At 41.0% G+C, this 20,956-nt stretch overlaps 2 protein-coding genes across 2 annotated transcripts in view; one reads left to right on the top strand and one right to left on the bottom strand.

Moving 5' to 3' along the window:
- Window positions 1-126: 126 nt before the first annotated feature.
- On the bottom strand, window positions 127-4,560 carry ucmab (upper zone of growth plate and cartilage matrix associated b). Its single transcript, XM_044124764.1, has 5 exons — window positions 4,432-4,560; window positions 4,245-4,310; window positions 4,047-4,142; window positions 1,819-1,917; window positions 127-1,735 (listed from the first exon to the last, which is right to left on the bottom strand). Exons 1-5 carry the CDS (start codon window positions 4,487-4,489, stop codon window positions 1,638-1,640), a joined length of 417 nt encoding a protein of 138 aa, XP_043980699.1. The 5' UTR covers window positions 4,490-4,560; the 3' UTR covers window positions 127-1,637.
- Window positions 4,561-6,510: 1,950 nt separating this feature from the next.
- The window catches only part of LOC122835016 (cyclin-dependent kinase 17-like), a 39,240-nt gene continuing 24,794 nt past the window's right edge, over window positions 6,511-20,956 (top strand). Inside the window, exon 1 of the mRNA XM_044123700.1 lies at window positions 6,511-6,920. The gene's annotated coding sequence lies outside the window, so the exon portion shown is untranslated. The remainder of the gene's footprint in view (window positions 6,921-20,956) is intronic.

The raw sequence follows: 20,956 nt of genomic DNA, 5'->3' as shown, positions 1-20,956 counted from the left end.
GTGTGTTTTGTTTTACGTCTATCGTAAATTATCATGGGAAGAAAACTGGGGGCACACTCATTCATCGGTGCCGATTTTTTACATTTTGGGAGATCGGTGACTGGCCGATTTTTACACGTGAAGCCGATCTCATCCACCGATCTTATCTACCTTGGCAAAGGTCTAAACATCAGCCACTGTCTTCTGCTCTGTCGTGAGAGAGATTTGACTGACACACGTCTGCTGTCAAAAGTAGTCACCCCATTGTTTCCAATTCAGCGACTTTCTTGCTATATTGAGCAACACTTCAGATGAAACAAATTGGTATCGGCCAAAATAGGAATCGGAAAGCAGGTCAGGTTTTTTTAAAAGATTTGAATCGGCGATCGGCCAGAAATCTGAAATCTGAGCAACCCTAAAAGAAAAATGTGAAGCAATACAAGATTCTAAGTTTACATAAAACGCCTTATTGCAGAAATGTATCTAAAGCTGAATGAAACGGGGAGAGGGAGTTGAATATGCTACATCTTCACAACCATGTTAGAATTGTTGGCAAAGTAATATCAGAAGTGTCTTCACCTATTAAATACAAATAAAAAAAATCATGTCCACAACGAAGTGAACCCCATGATTTGGGGCTGGTTCCAGGGCCTGCATACACATGCAACTACATTATTTTTCAAGTGAGTTTTAATTTTTTAACCCAAAATATTTTAGTTGTTTTTTCAAGTGAGTTGTATTTATTTATTTTTTTTATTACAATAATTTATTACCTCTCATTTTTTACATTGGAAAAGCTTGACAATTTAACAGGAAAGCATTACTTTTTATAGTCTCTGTATATTTTTGCTCTTTGAAGGAAAGTAAATAAGATTTACTACGCAGCAGCAGCAGCTTAGCATAGATATTGTTACAATAAAAATAATACCTTGTAACCTTTGCTGAATAATATGAATAAAAGAAATACAGATATGCATCATCACTTTAAAATGAATGCTTAATATTCAGCCAACAACTTTGTAAACAACATCTAAGCTTTCATTTCTACAGAGTACTGAATAATAACCCCGTCGATAAGAAAAGAGGTTTATCTTCCTGCTTGTATTTTTTTTTTTACTGTGAATATCCTGGTGTAACATAATTTCATTGTTTTCTCAATCAGACAATTAAATGTTGCAAACATTCGAGGTAATATTTTTTTAGGCCATGATAAAAAAGAAAAAGACAACAGAATTGTAGGTTTGTTTTGATTATTTCTACCTATTTTACTGCAAATTGCGGGAAATATGTCGTTTTGTTTAAAATTTGAACAAATCTGAAATTAATTTACTTGTGTGAATCCAATTTTGTTTCGAATTTGCTCTTTTAAATCAGTCCTGGCGTTAATAATCCAGCTGGTTAATGACAGACAAATGAAATAATGAGAAACAATAAGCATGATCTAAATTACGGATTAGATCTCCTTTCAAAAATATTAAACATTTTGACCAATCTTTACAGGATTAAATTTAAGACTAGAATAAAAATCGGAGAGCATTTCTCCTGAAAACTAATCAAATTTGTGTTTTTATAAGAGCAAAGCGTATTTATTGAGCCTTTCTTTTCTTTTTCTTTTCAAAGTTTGTCAGCTGTAAAGTCATGGACCTGCTGCAGCACTCTCAGGCGGTCTGACGGTTGTACTCGTGGGAAGGATTCATCCCGTCGTAGTGGAACTCCCTCCACTGCTCGGTGCTCTCTCTGGTCCTCTCGTCTTGCTCTGAAGAAATTATGGAGACAAACCTGAGCTTCAAAGTTGTCTAAACTCCTCTCAGCTACATCTGTTCTACGTGCGACATGTACCGTCGTTGTCCTCTTCAGCATAGCTCTCAAACTCATTCCTCTTCTCCTCGTGAAACTCCCTCTTTCGCTCGTCAGCAGCCAGAACTTGCCTCTGCTCCGCTGCAAACGCAGAAGAAATCAGATGAGCTGACAATGATCCAGATTTTAGATTCAAAGGGCTCTCTGCTTTTTCTTCTATTTTCTGGCTATTGCTTCAAGAGGCAGTATTATGTAAAATCAGCTTTTTTGAGCTATGCATTATTCTATAATGTTATTCCCTCATCAACAAAGCAACACCTCTGAGCTGCATTTTCCAAGCTTTCAACCTTCCAACTTTCAGAGCAACCCGTCCCTTTGACTCTCTGACTCTGCTCCTTCAGACTAGCCAGCAGCAATTAGCAAACACCTGGTGGAGCTGCGCATCTGCTGAGCGCGTTATGCAAGCTATTTCTCAGCGAAAGGCTGGTAAAACGTTGCTAAAGAGTTAATAAAAAAGCGATGTTGTGATGACTTGGGGATGGAAACACATAATCAGACTAAAACACACTAGGTGCATTAACAGTGTTTGGAGAACGTCAGCTTAAAAGAGTTTTTATGGAAACAACTCGTTAATCCATTATCCAAAAGTAGATATAAACAGTGTTGAAAGACGTGGCTTTCTACGTAAACCTATAGGCCATTTAAAGAGCACATTAAGAAGAGGGAGACCCGTGGTACCGCAGCAGCTGCAGAGATCCACAGCTCCGCTGGTAGAACCTCTTGTACCAACTGCAAATCTAATCTTTATGAAAGAGCTGCTGATTTAGGGTTTAGGGTTGACAGTTTTTGTTCACATGGTCATATTTCTGAAAGCCATTTTTTTAAGCAATCAGTTTGTCAGTGAAACTGACACCGTCTGCAGTGACGGCGGGGACATCAGCTCTGATCGAAAAGGAGATTGCCGTGCCGACCTTTCCAAAGAAAGGCCACGACCCCTGACCTTTTCTCAGACTTGGCTGCTTAAGTTTGTGCTTCCACTGCAGAACATCCTGAGACTAAACAAGACTTACAGACTGAGGTTGACTGTAATTATTATTATTATTATTATTATTATTATTATTATTATTATTATTATTGTTAATGTCTGTGGAATCCAGGAAAGGGCATTCAAAATGTGTGGCCTGTTTGTCCTTCTTTTATTTTGTCTGGTCGCAGCTGCAAATTCCTCATTGAACTTCCAGCCGCTGTCCCACCTACTCACTCCTCCATCCCACTCCCAGCTTCTCTTTCTCTCTCTTTTTCACCTTGTTGGCAGACATACGAGCGGCATGTTGCGCAGCATCGCGCCTTAACGCTCTTGAGACTGTCAGCCGTCACACAGGAAGCGGCTGCGCTCAGAAACGTGGCCTGGTGTGGGAGTGGGAGCTCCATGCTGGCCTGTGACTCCTGCTGCTGGGAGGGGAGCAGGCCGACGGTCGCCAGCTTCACAGCAGCATGTTGTTAGTGATGTAACTAAAGACCGAGGTGATCAGTTAGCGAGGGTGAATCTGCTAAAGGTTAACCAAAGCACCGCAACGACCCGTCCAGGTTTTTACCAAAAAAAAATGGATATAAAGATCATTTTATCTGTCTTCTTAGAATGAAAACACAATAAAAGACTGATTTTCTTAATGATGCTAAGTGCTTTGAATGAGCTCTCTTACATTCTTACATGCCTTCCATTTGCGTCATGTTTTATGCTGTGCTTTTTCATTTACTTTTCAGACATAATTTATTCAGACATGGTTTATTATTCAATTGGTTCAGACATGGCAGCAATCAGTACTAATGCACCTCTTTTTTGTTGTTGTTGTTGTTTTTTTTTTGGCAGCTTGTTGTTGAATATATCTACCAGCTCTGCATCAGATGTGAAAAGCATTCCAATACATTGTCGATAGTGTTCATTATCATCTCAATATGTTTTAGTGGTGTAAGGATTGCAAACATGCTAGTAATGCATGTTCCATGTTTAGGTCACTACTACTACTACTACTACTACTACTAATAATAAAGATAATAATGAGCATGCATAATTAAATCTCTTTGTTTTTTTTCTGATCTGCATTTCGGTTCTAAATGAATTCAACAGGACAAACTGGTCCACATTCCTCTTGTGTAAAACTCTCCTCTCCTTGATGATAACACACAGATTCCCACAGCGACCACGTTAATGTATCCACATGCAGCGACACGCCTCAGCCTCTCTGACCGGACACTGTCCACCAACTCACCGCTGATCTCGTCCTGGGATTTCACAGCTCGCCTGCTGCGCTTCCTGAAGAAGTTGGAGGCATCAGCTTCTTTCATAAAGATCCTCCTCAGCTGACCTAAGGTGGGGGAGTAGATTGTTTTTTTGTTTTTTGTTTTTTTTTTCAGCATTGAAGGACAAAACAAGAGGTCACACACGGTTGTGAAATGCAGCTCCACACCTGCTGGACTTTTTGCATTTCTCATGCTGCTATCCACAGCTGCAGATTCGGCTGCCTCTGGAGACACTGCGTTTGGAGGCAGAAATGAGACAGGTTTCCATATTTAGAAAAGCACATCTCAGGAAAACAGAGACAAAACAGACATCAGCAGAGTCCCCGCGTAAGATTTTATAAGCATTAAACTCACAACTCAGTGCAAGCAGCGCTGCGAGGAGGGCCAGGAGGGTTGCATACGTCCAGGACATTTTTTGTGAAAAACTCCGTGTCCTGATGTGTTCGGGGAAACCAGAGTCGAAAAACAAGCAGGAGGGACAGAGATGACTGAGACTGGGATTAGAGGAGGGCGGAAGAGTTCAGAAAAATCTGGACTACCTGTCATGAGAGAGAGAGAGAGAGACACCCTGCAGGTCTGAGAGTAAAAGCAAGAGAGAAAGTAGCAAGAAAGCGCATAAATTATGAAACAATATAGTCATTTGTGTTCCTTATTTAACTGAGATAAAAGTTTGAACCCTTAGCTAAAGTTTTCTGCAGCTCCATCTGTCTTTCCATCAACTCTGATCAGATCCCCTGCGTCCTCCTCAAGAAAAGTGCCCCCTCCCCCCCCACAGTATGATACTGCAATGAGCTCACAGTGCTTTCAGGAGTGATGTGTTAGATTTCCACTCTACATATGGCAAATCAGGCTTATTTAAATCGGCTTGTCAGTCGGAGAAGGACACAAACCCAGTTATACAGGCTGATTATGAAGAAGTGCTCTGAGGAATTCCAGCGGTAGGAAAAAGATGGACAAGGAACAAATAAGTATTTAACTTCCAGTGACAGAAAGCAGCTGAGCTGAAGAACCGATGCACAGATTTCCAGCCAAAGGCCTCCTGAGTGTGGGGCCCCTTCGTTCGACCCCTCCGTCTCCCCCAGTCCGTCTGCTTTGCATGAATAGAGCTCGGCAGTGAGCAGCCCTGTGCATACTTGACTGTTTTCCAACGTGGATCGTGGCTGCGCCCCAGAAAACGGTGAATGTCCTAATGTTTGGTGAGGAATTTGAAACTGGTGGTGCTTTGGCTCACGGGAGAGTGAGAGGAAATCGCAGGGAGGGCTTGAGAAGGCGAGACAGAAGTGGGAATGTTTCGCTTAGTTCGGATTCAAAGCTGAAGAGAAATATGAGTCTGACTTGCACGGATGAAACTGAATTGCGATATTAAGTTAACCTGAAATATCGGTCAAAGGTCAGGAGTCTCTTAGAACAAACTCAACCCCACTCCATTGTCTCAAGGGAGCGTGCAAACATCACCATCGTCCTCGCACGGCCTAGTTTAAAATGATTTTGCCTGAATTTACCTAAATCAACACTGTCCAAACTTTTTTTCATTATGGGCCAAAATTACCTGGTTGAAAACACTCAAGGCACTTAATTAAAGGTAAAAGTGCAACAAATAATTTTATTGTGAATTATTTATTTTTACCTGCTCAGCAGTAACATGACATTTGATTAAAATAGGACCTCAAATTTGTACAATTTCCTATCTTGTTGATACAGATATTAATCTTAGCTTATTCCCATGATAACTCTCTTTGAAAACTCTTAACTGTATTTAGCCCATTTAAATTATTGACTAAGCATGGTTTTGAGTAAAAAGTTGCTTTCATTTTTTATGACAGACAATTCTTTCTGGCCTATTAACAATGATACTTTCTGTATTGGATCATCCCAGTAAATACATGAAATAATTCAAGGTGTGTTTTTAGATGAAATACATTGATTCAAGATATGTTTATCCTATTGTATATTATAGTAATTTCTCCCTTTGTAACTGATCTTATTTGACATTGACACATTTAAGCTAAGTATTAATACTTTGCTTTAATTTTTTTAAATTGAATTATCTCCACACTTCAGGGCACTTTGTCCACATGATTTGTGTCCCACATGAAGTATAACTTGTTATGTCCCCTTTGTTGCAAACAGCATTTACATTTGTGGTTTAAGCCTTCACTCTGCACATGTAAAAATGAAACTTTTTGCACCTGTGATTAGATTTTCCCACTTGAATTGAAAATGCATATTCATTTGAATAGATATTCATGCCATATTTTTTCTGAATTTTATCTGGAAACTATTTTACCTTCACCTTTTGTAACGTGAGAAAAAACGAAAAGGTTCAAAGCGAGTGATTTCATTTTCTATCTGCATAATTTTCATCATATTAATATTCTCCAGCAGATGTCGCCATTGAGTCAAACTTGGTGCTGTGACTTTTCTCGCAGCTGCCGGTAGATGGCGCTGTTGAAACTGTGACGAATCGATAGCTCAAGCGGCCGTGTGGTGGCAGAAGGCAGCGTCAGCTGGCGTGGAGGGACTGACACAGATCAACTAGTAATCGCCGCTGTCCCCTCTGCCATGGTCTGCTCGTCGAAAAACCCTTCGACGGAGCTTCCTGCCCTCTACAGGAAGAGAAACTTTGAAGCGTAAGCCGCAAATCATGGTGCTGGACGCTACGACCCCGCTGGTGTAAGCGACACTGCGGAGGAGAAAGTATCGACCTCACACAAGCCACAAAGCAGAAGCAGCTGGTTCGCCGTATTTCTTTTTTCACGCTCGAAGGGAACGACGGCATCCGGCCTGAGAAAAAGACGCTCTGAGGTCGGGGACTCCGGTCGGAGTAGCCTGCATCGCTTCTGGTGAGGGTCATTTTAGTACATTTCCGCTAAATTGGCTCAACTTTGAGCTTCGCGGACGTTAGAAGCGAAGAACAGAAAGCTTAAGAACGATACAACAGGGTAAGAAAAATGTGGACTTTGGAGACTGTTTGAACGCAGAGCTGTTGAGTGTGTCTCCAGTGAGTGGCCGCAGTTCACCGAGACACAACCGGGGTACCTGCATGCTGGTGAACTAAGTTCAGAGAGGCTAATAGTTTGTGATTTGTGCTTTGGTGGGTTTGTGGGGAGACATTTGTGTCAGCTTTGTTGTTTCACACCACCCGGAGCTCCACAAACAGCCTGCGGGGAAGCTGTCAGAGAACTGTGTGAACCGGGAGGGCTGGTCGGCCGGGTGCTCTACGTGGATCATCTTGCATAGCTGCCACCCAAACATCCAGTGACCCACATTTCTGAGGTGTCCCGTCCTCGGGCTCCGCGGTTTAACACCGGCCTCAGCCTTCACACACAGCCCCGGAAGAGGAGCTTTTAAGCCCTGACTGAGCTGCTGTGTGAAGGCCCGGAGTGAAACGCTCCAGCAGCTTTCTGTGAATCCCTACAATCTCCTATTGATGCAGGGATAAACCCTGAGAGGATGTTGAAGAAGATTCTAAAGCTCGTCTGTATTTTAGAAGCACAAGATGTTAACTTTAAAAAATAAATAAAGAAATAAAATCAGAGTTGAGAAAAGTTAGTTTCATTTTGAGTGACTGGTGCAGGCTGATGTGATTAACCAGGTCATCTAGCTCCAGCATTATAACCTTTGACAGGGACAGTGAGTAACACTGCTGATTTTTATCTGTGGATCTTGCTATTCTCATTGATTTTACTTTTCTGTCGAAAGTCTTTTAGACAGCTGGTGTCATCTGTTGTCTTCGTGTTGATGAATAATCAAAGACGAGCCTCAGGGGAGCTCAAAAACATCTCAGGGAGCCGTCAATTGCCAAAGTTTCTGCAAGAGGTCACATTGAGTGGTACGAGTTGTAAGGTTTTCCTCAGTGTTTTATAAGCCTGGTGGGCCACCAGGCTTTATTTGTGCCTCCAACAGGCTAATTGTTGCTTATTTATTTATGTTTTTTTTTTTATGTTTGCCTTTTTTGTAGTTGGTGTTCAGTTATTAATCTTCCAATAACACATAATTAACAAGTGACATTTTCACATTTCCTGTCAACTTTAAATATTTAACTCAAAAACACGGCGGGCCGCTGGATGAATGATTGCCTGAGCGCCCCAACCACCGGGTTTGATTGATGATTGGTAGGTCAGATACTGAACTGAATTTTCAACTTTTCATTAAAGGTAACAAGAAAGCACACTTGGTACATTTTGTGGTTTGTGAACGGATCAACAGACAGGATGTTATTTGTTTTGTCATGATGACGCATACATGTAGATAATCTTGGTGTTTTCTGTTGGATTTAAAACTTCTGCATCTAATAAGGAAGCTGGTCAATGTTTGCTTCAGTTGAATCAAAGCAAACATTTCTCAAATCTTTTGGTATTAGACTTGGGCTGGTTTTATGATGTGAAAGCATCTCATTTGGTTCATGGTGTTAATGTGGAAATAATAAAAAAAGGTGTTATTGCAGCAATCTTTTGATTATTATGCTTAAAAATAACATTAAACATTAAGGCAATAATAACATTGTCTTACTTTATGCTGCAGTAAACTCCAGGCCCGCCAACAACTAATTTCAAATTGAAACGTATTTGAAAATGTATAAATTGTTCTTACTAATAATTTTTAAGGAGTTTTGAAACGGCAAGTTTTAAAACCTTACTATGTGTTGATAAAAATAGTTGGTCATGATCTAATCAATATGTGTCTAAAAAGAAAAGAAAAGAAAATCAAAACCTTGTAATCTCTACCAGCCAGTAAAACCCAGATTAGTGCATCTCTTATCAAAAAATGTTGGTTTGGTTTTAACTTTCACAGTTAAACTTTGGGACCAGAGTTTTGAACTGTTTAATTATAATCACATAGTAATATTTTTGTGCAAGTACAAAATTTTACCAAGTTTTTCTGGTCTGGTTTCTAGTGCAAATATCTTAGGACACTCAAAGCACAACAAAACTAACTTACAAGTAACTTTTCAGAAAGAAATACGAGCTTGTCTTAAATCAATAATTCCCTAATATTGATGTGAAAAAAGTACTGTGTGTAAGTGAAATAATCTGCCAGTGGAACAAGAAATTTTAAGATATGGGAAAATGTCTTATTCCACTCAGATTATTTCACTTATAACTTTTCATCAATATTAAAACAAACTCCTGTATCTTGCTGAAAAATGACTTGTAAGTTAATTTTGTCTCATTGCAAACGCACCAAGATATTTGTACTTCAACGTAGACCAAAAATACTTGGTAAGGTTTTGCATTTTTGACTCCTAAAGCCATTTATTGGGCCGGCTGTTGAAAACGGATCAGACTAAATGACTAAGTATGTGTGTTATCAGCAAAAATACTTAGACGCAACTTTCCAGGCCAACTATCTGGTATACGTTGCGGAAAGCTTATTGAAGTGTAAAGTAAGGCCACATCTGCATGCTCTGCCGCCTCTCATGTTTTCTTGCGTGAATAAAGGTGCAGTTCAAGCACTTCTTTTCATGCTCACTTCCTGTGCGCAGGTTTCATTCTGACAACCGCGGGCTGGTATGGAGCTGGAGGTATGGAGAGAGCGGCTCAGCGTTCAGCGCTGCTGCAGGGCTGGGTAGAAACGGGAGGGCAGCAGGGAGTTGTCGGAGGCAGCGGGATGAACGTGTGTGCTGTTTCGACACGGGGCCGTCTCCCTGGAGAAGGCCTTGGGGACGGTCTGTGGCAGGGTAACCTGACCCGCTGTGGAAACAGCTGTAGCCTGCCGAGCTGATCCCAACTGAGTCCCAGTGCGGATCGGATGATGGTCCGGCAAAGGAATGGGCGTGTGAGGGTGTGTGTAAGCATGCACATGAGTGGATTTCATTGAAATATATTTTCAGTCCGTCCAGCTGGGAGTTTTATTTCCGTTTCTTTAACCTGTGTACAGATGGAAGGCTGTTCTTTCTGTTACCACAGGGAATGAAGGGGTTAAAAACCAACAAGAAATTAAAAGTCCATGTGTTTAAACGCAGCGTACCCTGAAGTCCAGGAAGTTTTCCTGTCGGCGAGGTGAAGCTGCAGGCTGAGACAGCTGGCTGAAGGTTAATGTGTCACTCCTCTCTGTGGGGGAGGGGGGGCAGCTGCTCTGTCGCAGCCTCCGTCTATAGATAGCCATGAATACAAACTCTTCCTCGTTTTCTCTTCATTACCGTCGGCATGCGGCCCGGCTCGCTCGCATGCGGTTGCTGCTTGCATGTCTGGCAGCCTCCACTCCCTGACTCTTTGTCTCTTTCTAATTCAAGTATCTGTTGATCCATCAGATCTCCATGCAGCCCGGAGCCGCTCGGCGGACGACTCCTCCATTAGTGACTTTCTCCGCAACTCTGTCGTCATCTGTGGCATTAGTTAGAGACAGGTGATGGACCACTGTTGCTTGATTTTTATTTTATTTTTTTTCCTGTCGCTCTTGGCAGGTTTAGCGAGAGATGCTTGAACACCGCTCTGGTCTTTATTTGGAGACAAACACAGGTTCATTTGAGCCCGTGTTATTTGAGCCAGCAAAGCTGTGCATATTTCCAGTGCACAGTGTCATGTGCTCATAATTAACTTCTCTGTGGTATAATAAAAATCCAACTTGGGTTTCAGTGTCTGTTTTGCCTTTTACAATCTAGATTTAGACCCACAGGGCTTCAGACATTTGGGTTAAAATCAGAGCTTTTTTTCTAGTTGAACACAGTTCAGCACTTCTTAATAATACACCAACATTTCCATTTTCTTGTACAGTAGGACTGGGCAACATTGCTTAAAAAATAAAATCTAAAATTTGTTTTATACCAGATCGAATTTGATTATTTTTTTTCTTGCTTTCTTTTCTAAGAAAGAAATGACAAATGACAGAAAATGTTTTCAAACAGTGCCATGCCACTTGAATTTTTATTTTAAATTATGAGAACATGGTTATAATGTTATTAGAGCAAAGATGTAATTTTATCAGAAGAACATCTTAAGAAAAAAATGTTTTGAGAAAAAAGCTTGGATAACTACGTTTTATTTTTCGTGTTGGAGTTATAAAATTAAAGTTGTACTATTAATTTCCTAATAGTACAACTTTATTCTTGTATTACTTCGACTTTGTCATATGACTTTATTCTTGAATGACTGACTGTATTTTTGTAACATTACTGATTAAATTTTTCCTAAAACAAAAAAATGTAGCCTGATCCTTATATTTTGTTGTAGAGTTGACCTGAATTAAAACTCCAAATAAATAGGAGCTGTAAAACGTCCTTGCCAAACAAAATGGTGGGGCGTTGGACATGCTGACATTTTTCAAAAAATCTGATAAAATCGATTTGTTACCCAGCCATCTTACACAGTTTTGAAGACTAAAAGGATCAATAGCAGACACCAGTAAGAGTTTTGTGGCTGATCTCTTGTTTTTGACAGCTTTAACCTGCTGATAAAACTTTAGTCAATTCCGATTTCATTTCAACAATTGAACGAAAACAAAAGAAGAAATAAAACATTCAAATTACGTAGCTGCTATTTATTTATTTTTAACAGAAGAGTTGGCACTGCTAAATGTGTGTGCGAGCCAGGGCTGAAACGATTCCTCGAGTGATTCGAGTACATCGATTATTAAAATTCCTCGAGGAAAATTGATCTGCCTCGAAGCTTCGTTAATTTGTGTTTTACTATTTAATGCACCGTGTTCCGGTCGGGTTATTACTTGCGTTGCACAGAGCTCTCGCTTCCGTATGAGTTGTTGAGGGAAGCTAGCTGTTAGCAGCATAACGTCCAGTTTTCAGGTTCGGCCTGGGAGGATTTTATTGATTCGTGATAATGTCCGTTTTTGTCGTTTTCCGGGGACCAGTAAGCATCCTTAAAATGACTGGCGCGATGCCTGGAGTACGGCAGTCTTTTCTCATCCCGTAGCTGCTGAATGTATGGTGAGCGGATGTTAGCGCTGCGGGCAGCTGCGCATTAGATGATTAACCTGAGTGTAGCTTTACGGACGAACCGGATAATTAATTTCATATCATCCCGGTCGCAACAAATGGGTGGCGGAGCTCATCGTGACGACACGTAGCTGGTAGATGTTTCTGTGTGTGACGAACAAAGGCGTCAAATCCCGTCGCTGACAGACACCAAAACAAAACCTATAAATGTCTGGGCACGGTGAGAGTTCATCTGTTAAAATGACTGGAATGACTGAATACGTAAACGAAAAGCTGGAGTGTTGACATTTTTTATAAGCATATTTGTGAGCATTCTTCTTTATTATTGAATGGAATATAATTTCAGATTTTTGTATAACTTTTCTTCAGGTTAACTTAGAAAGTGAGCTACTATTGTTACAGGCTGATTTTCTAAACTACAGAAAAGTTATTGTTAGGGAAGCTAAAATGTGAAAGATTGAACTGATGTCGATATGCTATAGTAATACTGCTGTTATGTTAGATTTACCAATGTTTTATCTTTTTTTTAAAATGTGATTACTCTATTAATTGTAAGAATAATCGATAGATTACTCGATTACTAAAATATTTGTTTACAACAGCCCTGGTGCGAGCCATGGCTGTAAAACGGAGCGTTACAAAATGCTTACAGAGTTGACATTCTTCAGCATCTTATATTAGCATTGCAGGTTGCACTAACACAACAGCAGTCCCTCTGCGTGTGTGTGTGTGTATGGGTGTGTGTGTGCGTGTGCGTGTGTGTGTGTGCCTGAGAAAATGTAGGTCTGTGAGATTTCCAGAAGGCTGCTGGCATTTTAAAACCCTGCATGCTCCATGACAGACACAGATTGAAGCTCAAAAAGAATAAAGCAGCACAACTCTGGTCACATCTCGCTCTCAGAACCGATCTCAACAGAACGAGCAAGTCGTCCAAATCCGCGTCTGATTTCTAGATGATAGCTGAAGCAAATTATGAGTCTTCATTTGATTTATGCTTCCTTTTCTACTTATCAAGATTGAGTCCCATACTCCAGGCTGACTCGTCCAGTGTAACAAGTCACTTCTTGTGTTTGTGGTGCCTTCTGTTTCCTTTAATTAAATCTATAATTTAAATTTTGGGGGCGGAGGGGGACTTCTGACTCACTACCTGATCGGGCCACAGAGTTTGCATGTAAGAAACCAGTGCAACAGCCTGCCGTGACAATTTCACAACCCTCAAATCAGCTGCCAAAAGCATGATAACAATCACATTACACAACAAACAGAGACAGGCTCTTGCACCTGAAAAGCCCAACCTTTTGTGTGATGTTGTGGATGCTCGATGATTCATTTAATTTCATTTTTTCTGTCTTCTTTTTCAGTGCGGTTTCAAATGTTAAAGATTAAATCAAAAGCAAAGTAAGTTTTGCAGTGGATGTTTATTTCATTGCCCTAAAGAGAAAAGGTACACTGCCGCAGAGGCCGCTGTTTGTGTTTACACTTTGATTTAATCTCTGATGTTCTGAATACATCCCAGCTGGTTCCCAGTCTGTTGTTCCGCTTTTTATCAGCCACAAAGGGGTTGCTGCTGATGCTGCGAGGGCGAACTCGTTGTCGCTCTCTCTGATGCTAATGTCCGGCTCTCAAACGGAGAACCGGCGACTCTCGAGTCAACGCGCAGCTCAGATGAGTGATAATCTCCATGACGAGCCAAACTAGTTAATAACATCGTTGTACCTGAAATCAGCTCTATTAACGCCTCTTGATTTAAAAAAACCCCAACTTAAATCTTTTTAAATTTGTAGGATACCAAATTAAATCATTTGATAAAATATTTAAAAATATATGTTTTTAAATCACTCTGTTGACCGCTAAGGCATGCAGGGTTGATGGAGTTCACATGTTACATCTGATGATGACTTTTCATTCATAAAACACTGCATCATGAACACCTGGTTATGTACAAATGGTTGAACCTTTGATTAATTTCATCTCAATTCAACCCTTGGCTAATTATGCTTCAATAATCAGGCTTTTTTTGCAGTCATGTTTTTCCTCTGATACCTGCTTACCTCTTAGAAGCAGTTCATTGTTTTGCTTTGAGGTCACAAAAGAATATTTATGGATTAAAGCAGGGGTCTCAAACTCAATTTCCCTGGGGGCCGATGGAGGTAGAGTCTGGGTGAGGCTGGGCCGCATCGGGTTTTCCACAAGAAAAGCTCTTACAAAAACATTCCAATGTTATCAAATGTCTTTATTTTTATTTTTTTAAACACAAAATAAGATGAAAAAATAAATTAATTAACAATTCATAAGAAAAAAAAATTAATCAGTAATAAATAAATAAAATATAATAATAACACAGCAGCTATAGAAGACTAGATAAATGTAATTATTATAATTCAGATTGAAATGGCTGTATTAACAGTTCTTTAACCTTTAACTTTCTGAACATGAATGGAACATTGAACATAAACTGTTATGGATATAACAGTTTATAAACTGTTTCTTCTGCCTACTTCTTACTGCTAGAGGTCTGGCAGCGCTTCCTCTCGCATAGCCGAGCCACATTTGGCTTAAGGGAGGAGGCAGTTGAGACCCTAAGTAGAGCTTGAAGATGCTCGTCAGTAAGTCTGGACCTGTACTTGGACTTATTGAAGTTCAAGGTAGAGAAGAGCTTTTCGCACAAGTATGTGCTCCCAAAAAGACACATGGTCCACTTGAACATTTGGGAAAGCTCAGGGAAGCTGGGTGGCAATTCTCTCAAAAATTGCCCAAGCTTGTCTGCTTTTCCACTCACCTCCCTGAACTTGGCTTTGAGTTCAGAGAGGCACTGCGGGTAAATGAGCTCCATTTGAAGCACTGTGATTGGTAAGTTAGTTCAGCTCCGCACACAACACTGAAAAGTGCCAATCATATCAAACTCGCAGGCAGTGTTGGCATAGTTACTTTGAAAAAGTAACTTTAATCGAACTACTGATTACTCCTTGAAAAAGTAACTTAGTTAGATTACTGACTACTTGATTTGGAAAGTAACTAAGTTACACTAAAAGTAACTTTTTAGTTACTTTCAGCAGGTGCTAACAACAACACTCCGCCTTCTGTGAAAATCACATTGAGCTTTGCCAATACTTTTTTGTAAGCTATTTTATAATGGTAACATCAACAATGTGTCTCCACTGATAAGGTTGAACTGAAGAGGAGATTGTAGAAAAATAAAAAACGTGAGTAGTTTGTGTGGTCCACTGTTGTCTGGAAAACTCTAAGAAGGATTTTAAAGCCCCCCCCCCTTCCCCTCCCCCCCAGCCTCCAGGTTCTGCGTTACGGCCCTGCATTTGGTGTCACTGCGCACAGAGCTCCTCCTGCAGCTCACAGCTCAGATGGCTGCACAGATTTGCGACACTTATCTTAGAATTAATCATTAGAAATAATATGCCATGATAATTATTGGAAACTACGGACACGTTCATTCGTGGCTGTTTTCACGTTTATTGCGCTGTTTAAATTAGTCTCGATATTTGTAGTTTTCTGGAGCGCAACGCGAAGCTCGACGTCATTCAGAGGTAATATATTAACTTGACATTAACAAAGACACAGCGGGACGGATCTTCTGAGAAATGATGAACAGGAGAGACTGACTAAAACTACCTTAATGACGGACAATTTCTGGGATTTATTATGAGTCTCTGCTTATTTCCAAGCCCAAATGAGCAACTTCACGTTCAAAAACGAGCCCAAAAAGCGCAACCCGCCACTCACTAAATCGGCAAGCGACTTTAAAAAATGAAGCCCAAAGCCGCTTATAATAATCGGACTTGGCGGCAGAATCTCAAAATAGTTCCAGTTTTTCCACCAACAAAATGCGCATCTCCCTCTATTGTTTACATTTCTGTCGCATAGAGACGTCGGTCACTCGACAAGACGAGTAGAGGAAATACGATTAAATAACAAAAGAAGATAGTAACGCAAAAATGATTTTGATAAGTAACTGTAGTCTGACTACTGGATTTGAAACAGCAACGCGTTAGATTACTCGTTACTGAAAAAAGTGGCCCGACGTCAGTAACGCATTACAAATTAACGCGTTACTGACATCACTGCTCGCGGGCCACACTAACATTAAACTTTCATATTAAGGTGGGGGCCACAAACTATCGTCCCGAGGGCCGCAGTTGGCCCGCGGGCCGCGAGTCTGAGACCCCTGGATTAAAGTGTCAGTCATTACAGTGACAAATTGCGTCGTGTTACACAACTGAGCATATTTTAGAACCGGTTTAGTGAAGCAATTAACAAGGCCACAATGTCAGACGTCCTCTTGCTCCACTTTTCAAAAATCTGATCGATGTTTCTAGAAATTAATGGCTAAGACTAGGAATGTCCCAAGACCTGCACACGAGTGACTAAACCTTTCAACAAGTCCTATCAAAACAGAGTAAACAAGCTAATGTTAGCCTAGCACAAACGGGTTAACATTAAGACCTAATCATTCGATGCAATATGGGACTTCATTGAAGGCTGTGGCCTGTCCTTAAGCAACTCCTGTTGGGATGTAATGTTTATCAAGATAAAACTTTCCAAATGTATTAGTAAAGTAGGTAATCAATCAAGTAATAGGCTATTATATCTCCAGAAGTTATGGGTTCACAATTTGCCTGGCAGTAATATATTTTGTCATTCAGATACTGACAGCCAATCTTAAGATAGTGGTCAAAATGCTAAACATACAGAGAGCCTTTTGGGAACAAAATTAAAAGTTGATTTCTGATCATTACATGAGTCAATTGGCACTATTTACCAAATTATCACACATTACAAGAGAATGTGCAGCTTTGGTTGAATGTGTATATTTCTGCTCTCAGTTGTCACTTAAAAGAGTGCAAATCTTATGCTTTATGGAAATGTGTCACCGTTTTACATGGTAGCAGAGCTTTTCTTTGTTAGAGCCCTGTCCTCTGCTGAACACCAAGTCTGGATTGTTGATCAGGTACTATGAGCAATCAGAGGCGTTTAACCTGAGACAATAGCTGCCACAGCTGTTTCCTGCCTACTACTGTATTAATTAGTCATCATTCTGAAAATTATTAGTAATTATAACATAATTATAGGCAATTATGTTAGAATTTCCAGAATCACAAGGGGATTTTTGTTTCGTTTTATCGCTTTCATTTGCTAACTGGAGGCCAGATTGGATATTTGTTGTTCATCTGTTGTTCATTTCTGATCTCTGACTTTTCTGTAAGCTGTTTTCAGCATGGAAGTGTTTATGATGGTGAATTAAATGGTTTGTGAGAGCAGAGAGCAGCCGGCCTGCCACTCAGGCTGCAGTAATCATGGCAGCAGTGTTAAATCAGCTGCTGTTGAATCTTGTTGAGATCTGTGGCTTTGGGACACTGCTGGCTCCTTTTTTTCCCCCCCACTTTGTTTCCCATAGGGAGACACAATATTATCGGTATCGGCCAATATTAGCAGTAAAATGTACTATTGGACATCGGCCATTCTGTCAAATTAAACAATATAAAAAGCATTGTTTTTGTAAGACAAACCTGTGACAATGATGCCTGCTGCAAATCATAAGAAACTGTTAAGTATTAATACGTGACTGATGTGCTTTTCACTTGTTGCTTTGAACGGGTTGAGTTTAGTTTTTGTGAAGATTTACAAATTTCCACCGTTTGAGTGTTGTCATTATCTTAGAGAGAGCAGATGTCACGAATACATTTGACATTGAACATAATAAGCTGAAAGTGTTGCATCAGCCTCTTTTTTAGCATTTTGTAGCAGGCTAAAAGATAATGCAGTATTTTAACTCCACAGTAGAAAAAGCCATTTAGTTTCAGTAATAACACCGATATGACAAAAATATCGGTGTTATCGGCCAAATCATTTCTAGTACAGCGGCATAGTGGATATCAACCAATATCGTGCATCCCTAGTTTCCCACAACCATCATCTCTGACCTGCCTGTCAGCCTCCAATCAAAGTGATTCAAAGCCGGCGACACGAGAGGCTGGTGTGATGGCGCCATGAGCGCGAAAATATGTCAAATGAGACATAAAAAGAGTCAAGATAAGGAACAATACGACGCGTTACATAAGTGAGTGACGAGCGCATGCTCGTTTGCTCAACACCACGCAGCGCTCCTCATATCTAAGGAAGGCGCTCACTTTTTATTTATTTTTTTGACTCGGCACAGAGCAGCCTTTATGTTAACAGACCCAGCAGCCCCTCACTCGTGTCCTCATTGTCTCGGTCAGGTTGGAGAAAAGGCCGCTATTCAGAAAACCCGAGGCTGAGCTCACCCATGAGTCATGGCAAGTGTCATGCTTCTCCCATGTTTCATTCTCCCGAGCGTCAGCGCTGCAGCAGCCGGGAACGAGACGTGGGTTTTGTCTGGGCCCCCCGTTGTCCTTTCAGGGACGTTGGGAGGCTTACGGAGCCCTGCGGGGGTCATGTGGGGGCTTTGACCTTGCTCGTCCAGACGGAGGCGATCACATGGCGGTTTATGTCCTCAAAGAAAATATGTTTCTGCTCTGCTGTCATGAGGATCAGGGGGTGAGAAAAAGGACAGAATCCATGTGTCTCAGGATCCGCTGTGATCACCTCCTCCTCCTCCTCCTCTCTTCGTTTCCCTGCATCAGCTTCATCTCTGACATTGAGCTCCACCTATCTTACTGGATAGGTGGAGCTGGGCGTTGTTAGGCTAAAGGAGATGTTACCTCGGGCCGAGGTGATGATGAGCATAAAGACCGAGACACGGTGGGGGAGAAAGGCCTTGGCTTCGGATGCAAGATGAAGGGAATCGGGGAAAACCAGCACGTATGCAAGTTTCCCACAGTGTTTAGCATTTTCGGCATGGAAAATACAGTAGGGGTTGCCGTGGCAACAAACGATCGGGAAACGGCACAGTATTCTGACCCCTCCGTTCCACACCTCAGGGCTCCCTTTCTCCTCCTTCTCCACCCCCGGTCTCTCTCCTCCTCCCAGGGCAGATCCGGAGCTCAGAGCGCGGACCGGTCTGCTCCTGGGATCAGGGACAAAGATCAGCGCAGGGATCATGTCCAAAGCTCCACACTCAACCCCAGAACAGGAATGTGGGCCGCTGGACTCCAGCGCTAAAGAGACACTCTTCTTCTGCTACAACGCCCTTTAGGTTTTCACTGAGGCTTATTGTCTGGGTCCGAGGACATGAAAAGTTTCCAATTGGATGTTGGCAGTCAGAAGACTTTTTTTTTTTTTTCCGATAATAATAAATCATAGGAAAAGTAAATATTGTGCAAATATTTGTGAATATTTACATCTGTTTGCATCTCCCCCCTCACATCAATTTATTCATTCATTCATCTGTCGATCCATCCTTGTTAGGATGGGTGATATGGACTTAGAACTCTATCACAATATTTTGTAGTACTATTGTGATAACCATAAAAATTATGCTAAAATCGATTTGACTCCACGGCGCAGCATTCGTAGCGCCACAAACATAAACTCTTGCCTTGAAAACAAAAGTTCCTATTTGATACAAGCTTCTTCAGGACGCCTCATAATTACAAACTGCGCACAGAGACTTCACTTAATCATATTTTTAAATTTGCTTTTATTTATGTAAAACACGTGAGAAAATGGTGAGAAAAACATTCGTTTTCACACAACCCTAAGTTATCAAACCTGTACATTCGTGTCGTCTAGATTCATGAATTAGCACAGGGACGTCTGAATAAAAATCTGGAAAACGAGAAACGGCAGTGAAATGGTTGTCTGTTCTCATTTGGCGCCACATAATCCCATAATCTTATCTCTCTGACTGTTGACACAGACGGGATTTCCTCTTTCCAGATTTATTGCAGCAATATATTTGGCCTGCAGCTCTCTGTAACGGTGGTCATTGATTCATCTGTCAAGCTGTTTTTCTGAAAACTACCTAAAGAAAAAGCCTTCATGTCTTTGCCATATTCATCATGGTCATTACTGCTACATTACTGAAGTGTAATATTGGGTGTAGAACAATAGGTGACAGGGTTAGGGCTAACCCTCGTTTACTTTATTTAAAGCGGGTGCTCTATTGGGGAGGTTATCAGCTTCGGCGGTAATGAGTGGCATTTGTTTTCTGAGAAAAGTGGAGCTGTGAGTGTGCTGCCCACATGTCGCAGGTTGTGTGTGTGTGTGCGTGTGCGTGTGTGTGTGTGTGTGTGACTGCAGCGGGACAGCGAGGCGACGCGGCGAGCCGGGCAGGAGATGACGGACCGCCGGTCCACTCTGCCGCTGACGTGTCTTGAGGCGGAACCGACGGACTTGATGTTGTGACAGGCGAGTCGGCGTCCTTTTCCCCTCATCTTGGCTCGTGGAAAATCAGATTGATTGCGGTTTCACTAAGAATAACCTGGTGAATAACTAGCTGGGAACAAATCGAGGAGAAAGTGCAGAAATGAAATTTATTTTTGTGAAAATATGCTCTCAGTACTTTGCTGTGATGATTGAAGGACGTGGATATTCAACCGCAGTGCTGTTTGACTTCTTTTACTGAATGAAATATTGGTAGACTTAACATTTTATCAAAAATATTTAGTGATATTTGCTGATATATAATCTCTTTTTTCACTAATAAACTTTCTTTTTAATGCAATTGTTTCAATTTTGTCAGAATTTTACATTTTTGGAGTTACAGATGTGTGGATCAGGATTTTCCTACTAATTTCTGATTTTCTTTGTGTATAAAAAAAGAAGGATGTGCTGCAGGTCATGTTAATAAAAGCAGTCTGTTCAAATCCAACAGAAAATGAAAGAGTTACAAGATTACCCCTCTATATGCATCTGATTTTTATTAAGCTGCCAATTGGTTGTCAGCACATGTTCTTATAGACCCAACATTGTTGGATAGTGGGGAAAACAAAATCAGTTTTGGCAAGCCAATCGGGCAACTAATGCTAATTTCAATTCAATCACAACTGAGTTCAAACATTCGGCAACAAAAAGAGCGACTGTGAAATTCTTGACTGTATTTTCTTGCAGCTG

The sequence above is a fragment of the Gambusia affinis genome, linkage group LG08, assembly GCF_019740435.1.
Source record: "Gambusia affinis linkage group LG08, SWU_Gaff_1.0, whole genome shotgun sequence".
Lineage (NCBI taxonomy): Eukaryota > Metazoa > Chordata > Actinopteri > Cyprinodontiformes > Poeciliidae > Gambusia > Gambusia affinis.
The sequence above is the reverse complement of the archived record's forward strand: the minus strand, read 5'-3'. Positions and strand labels throughout refer to the sequence as shown.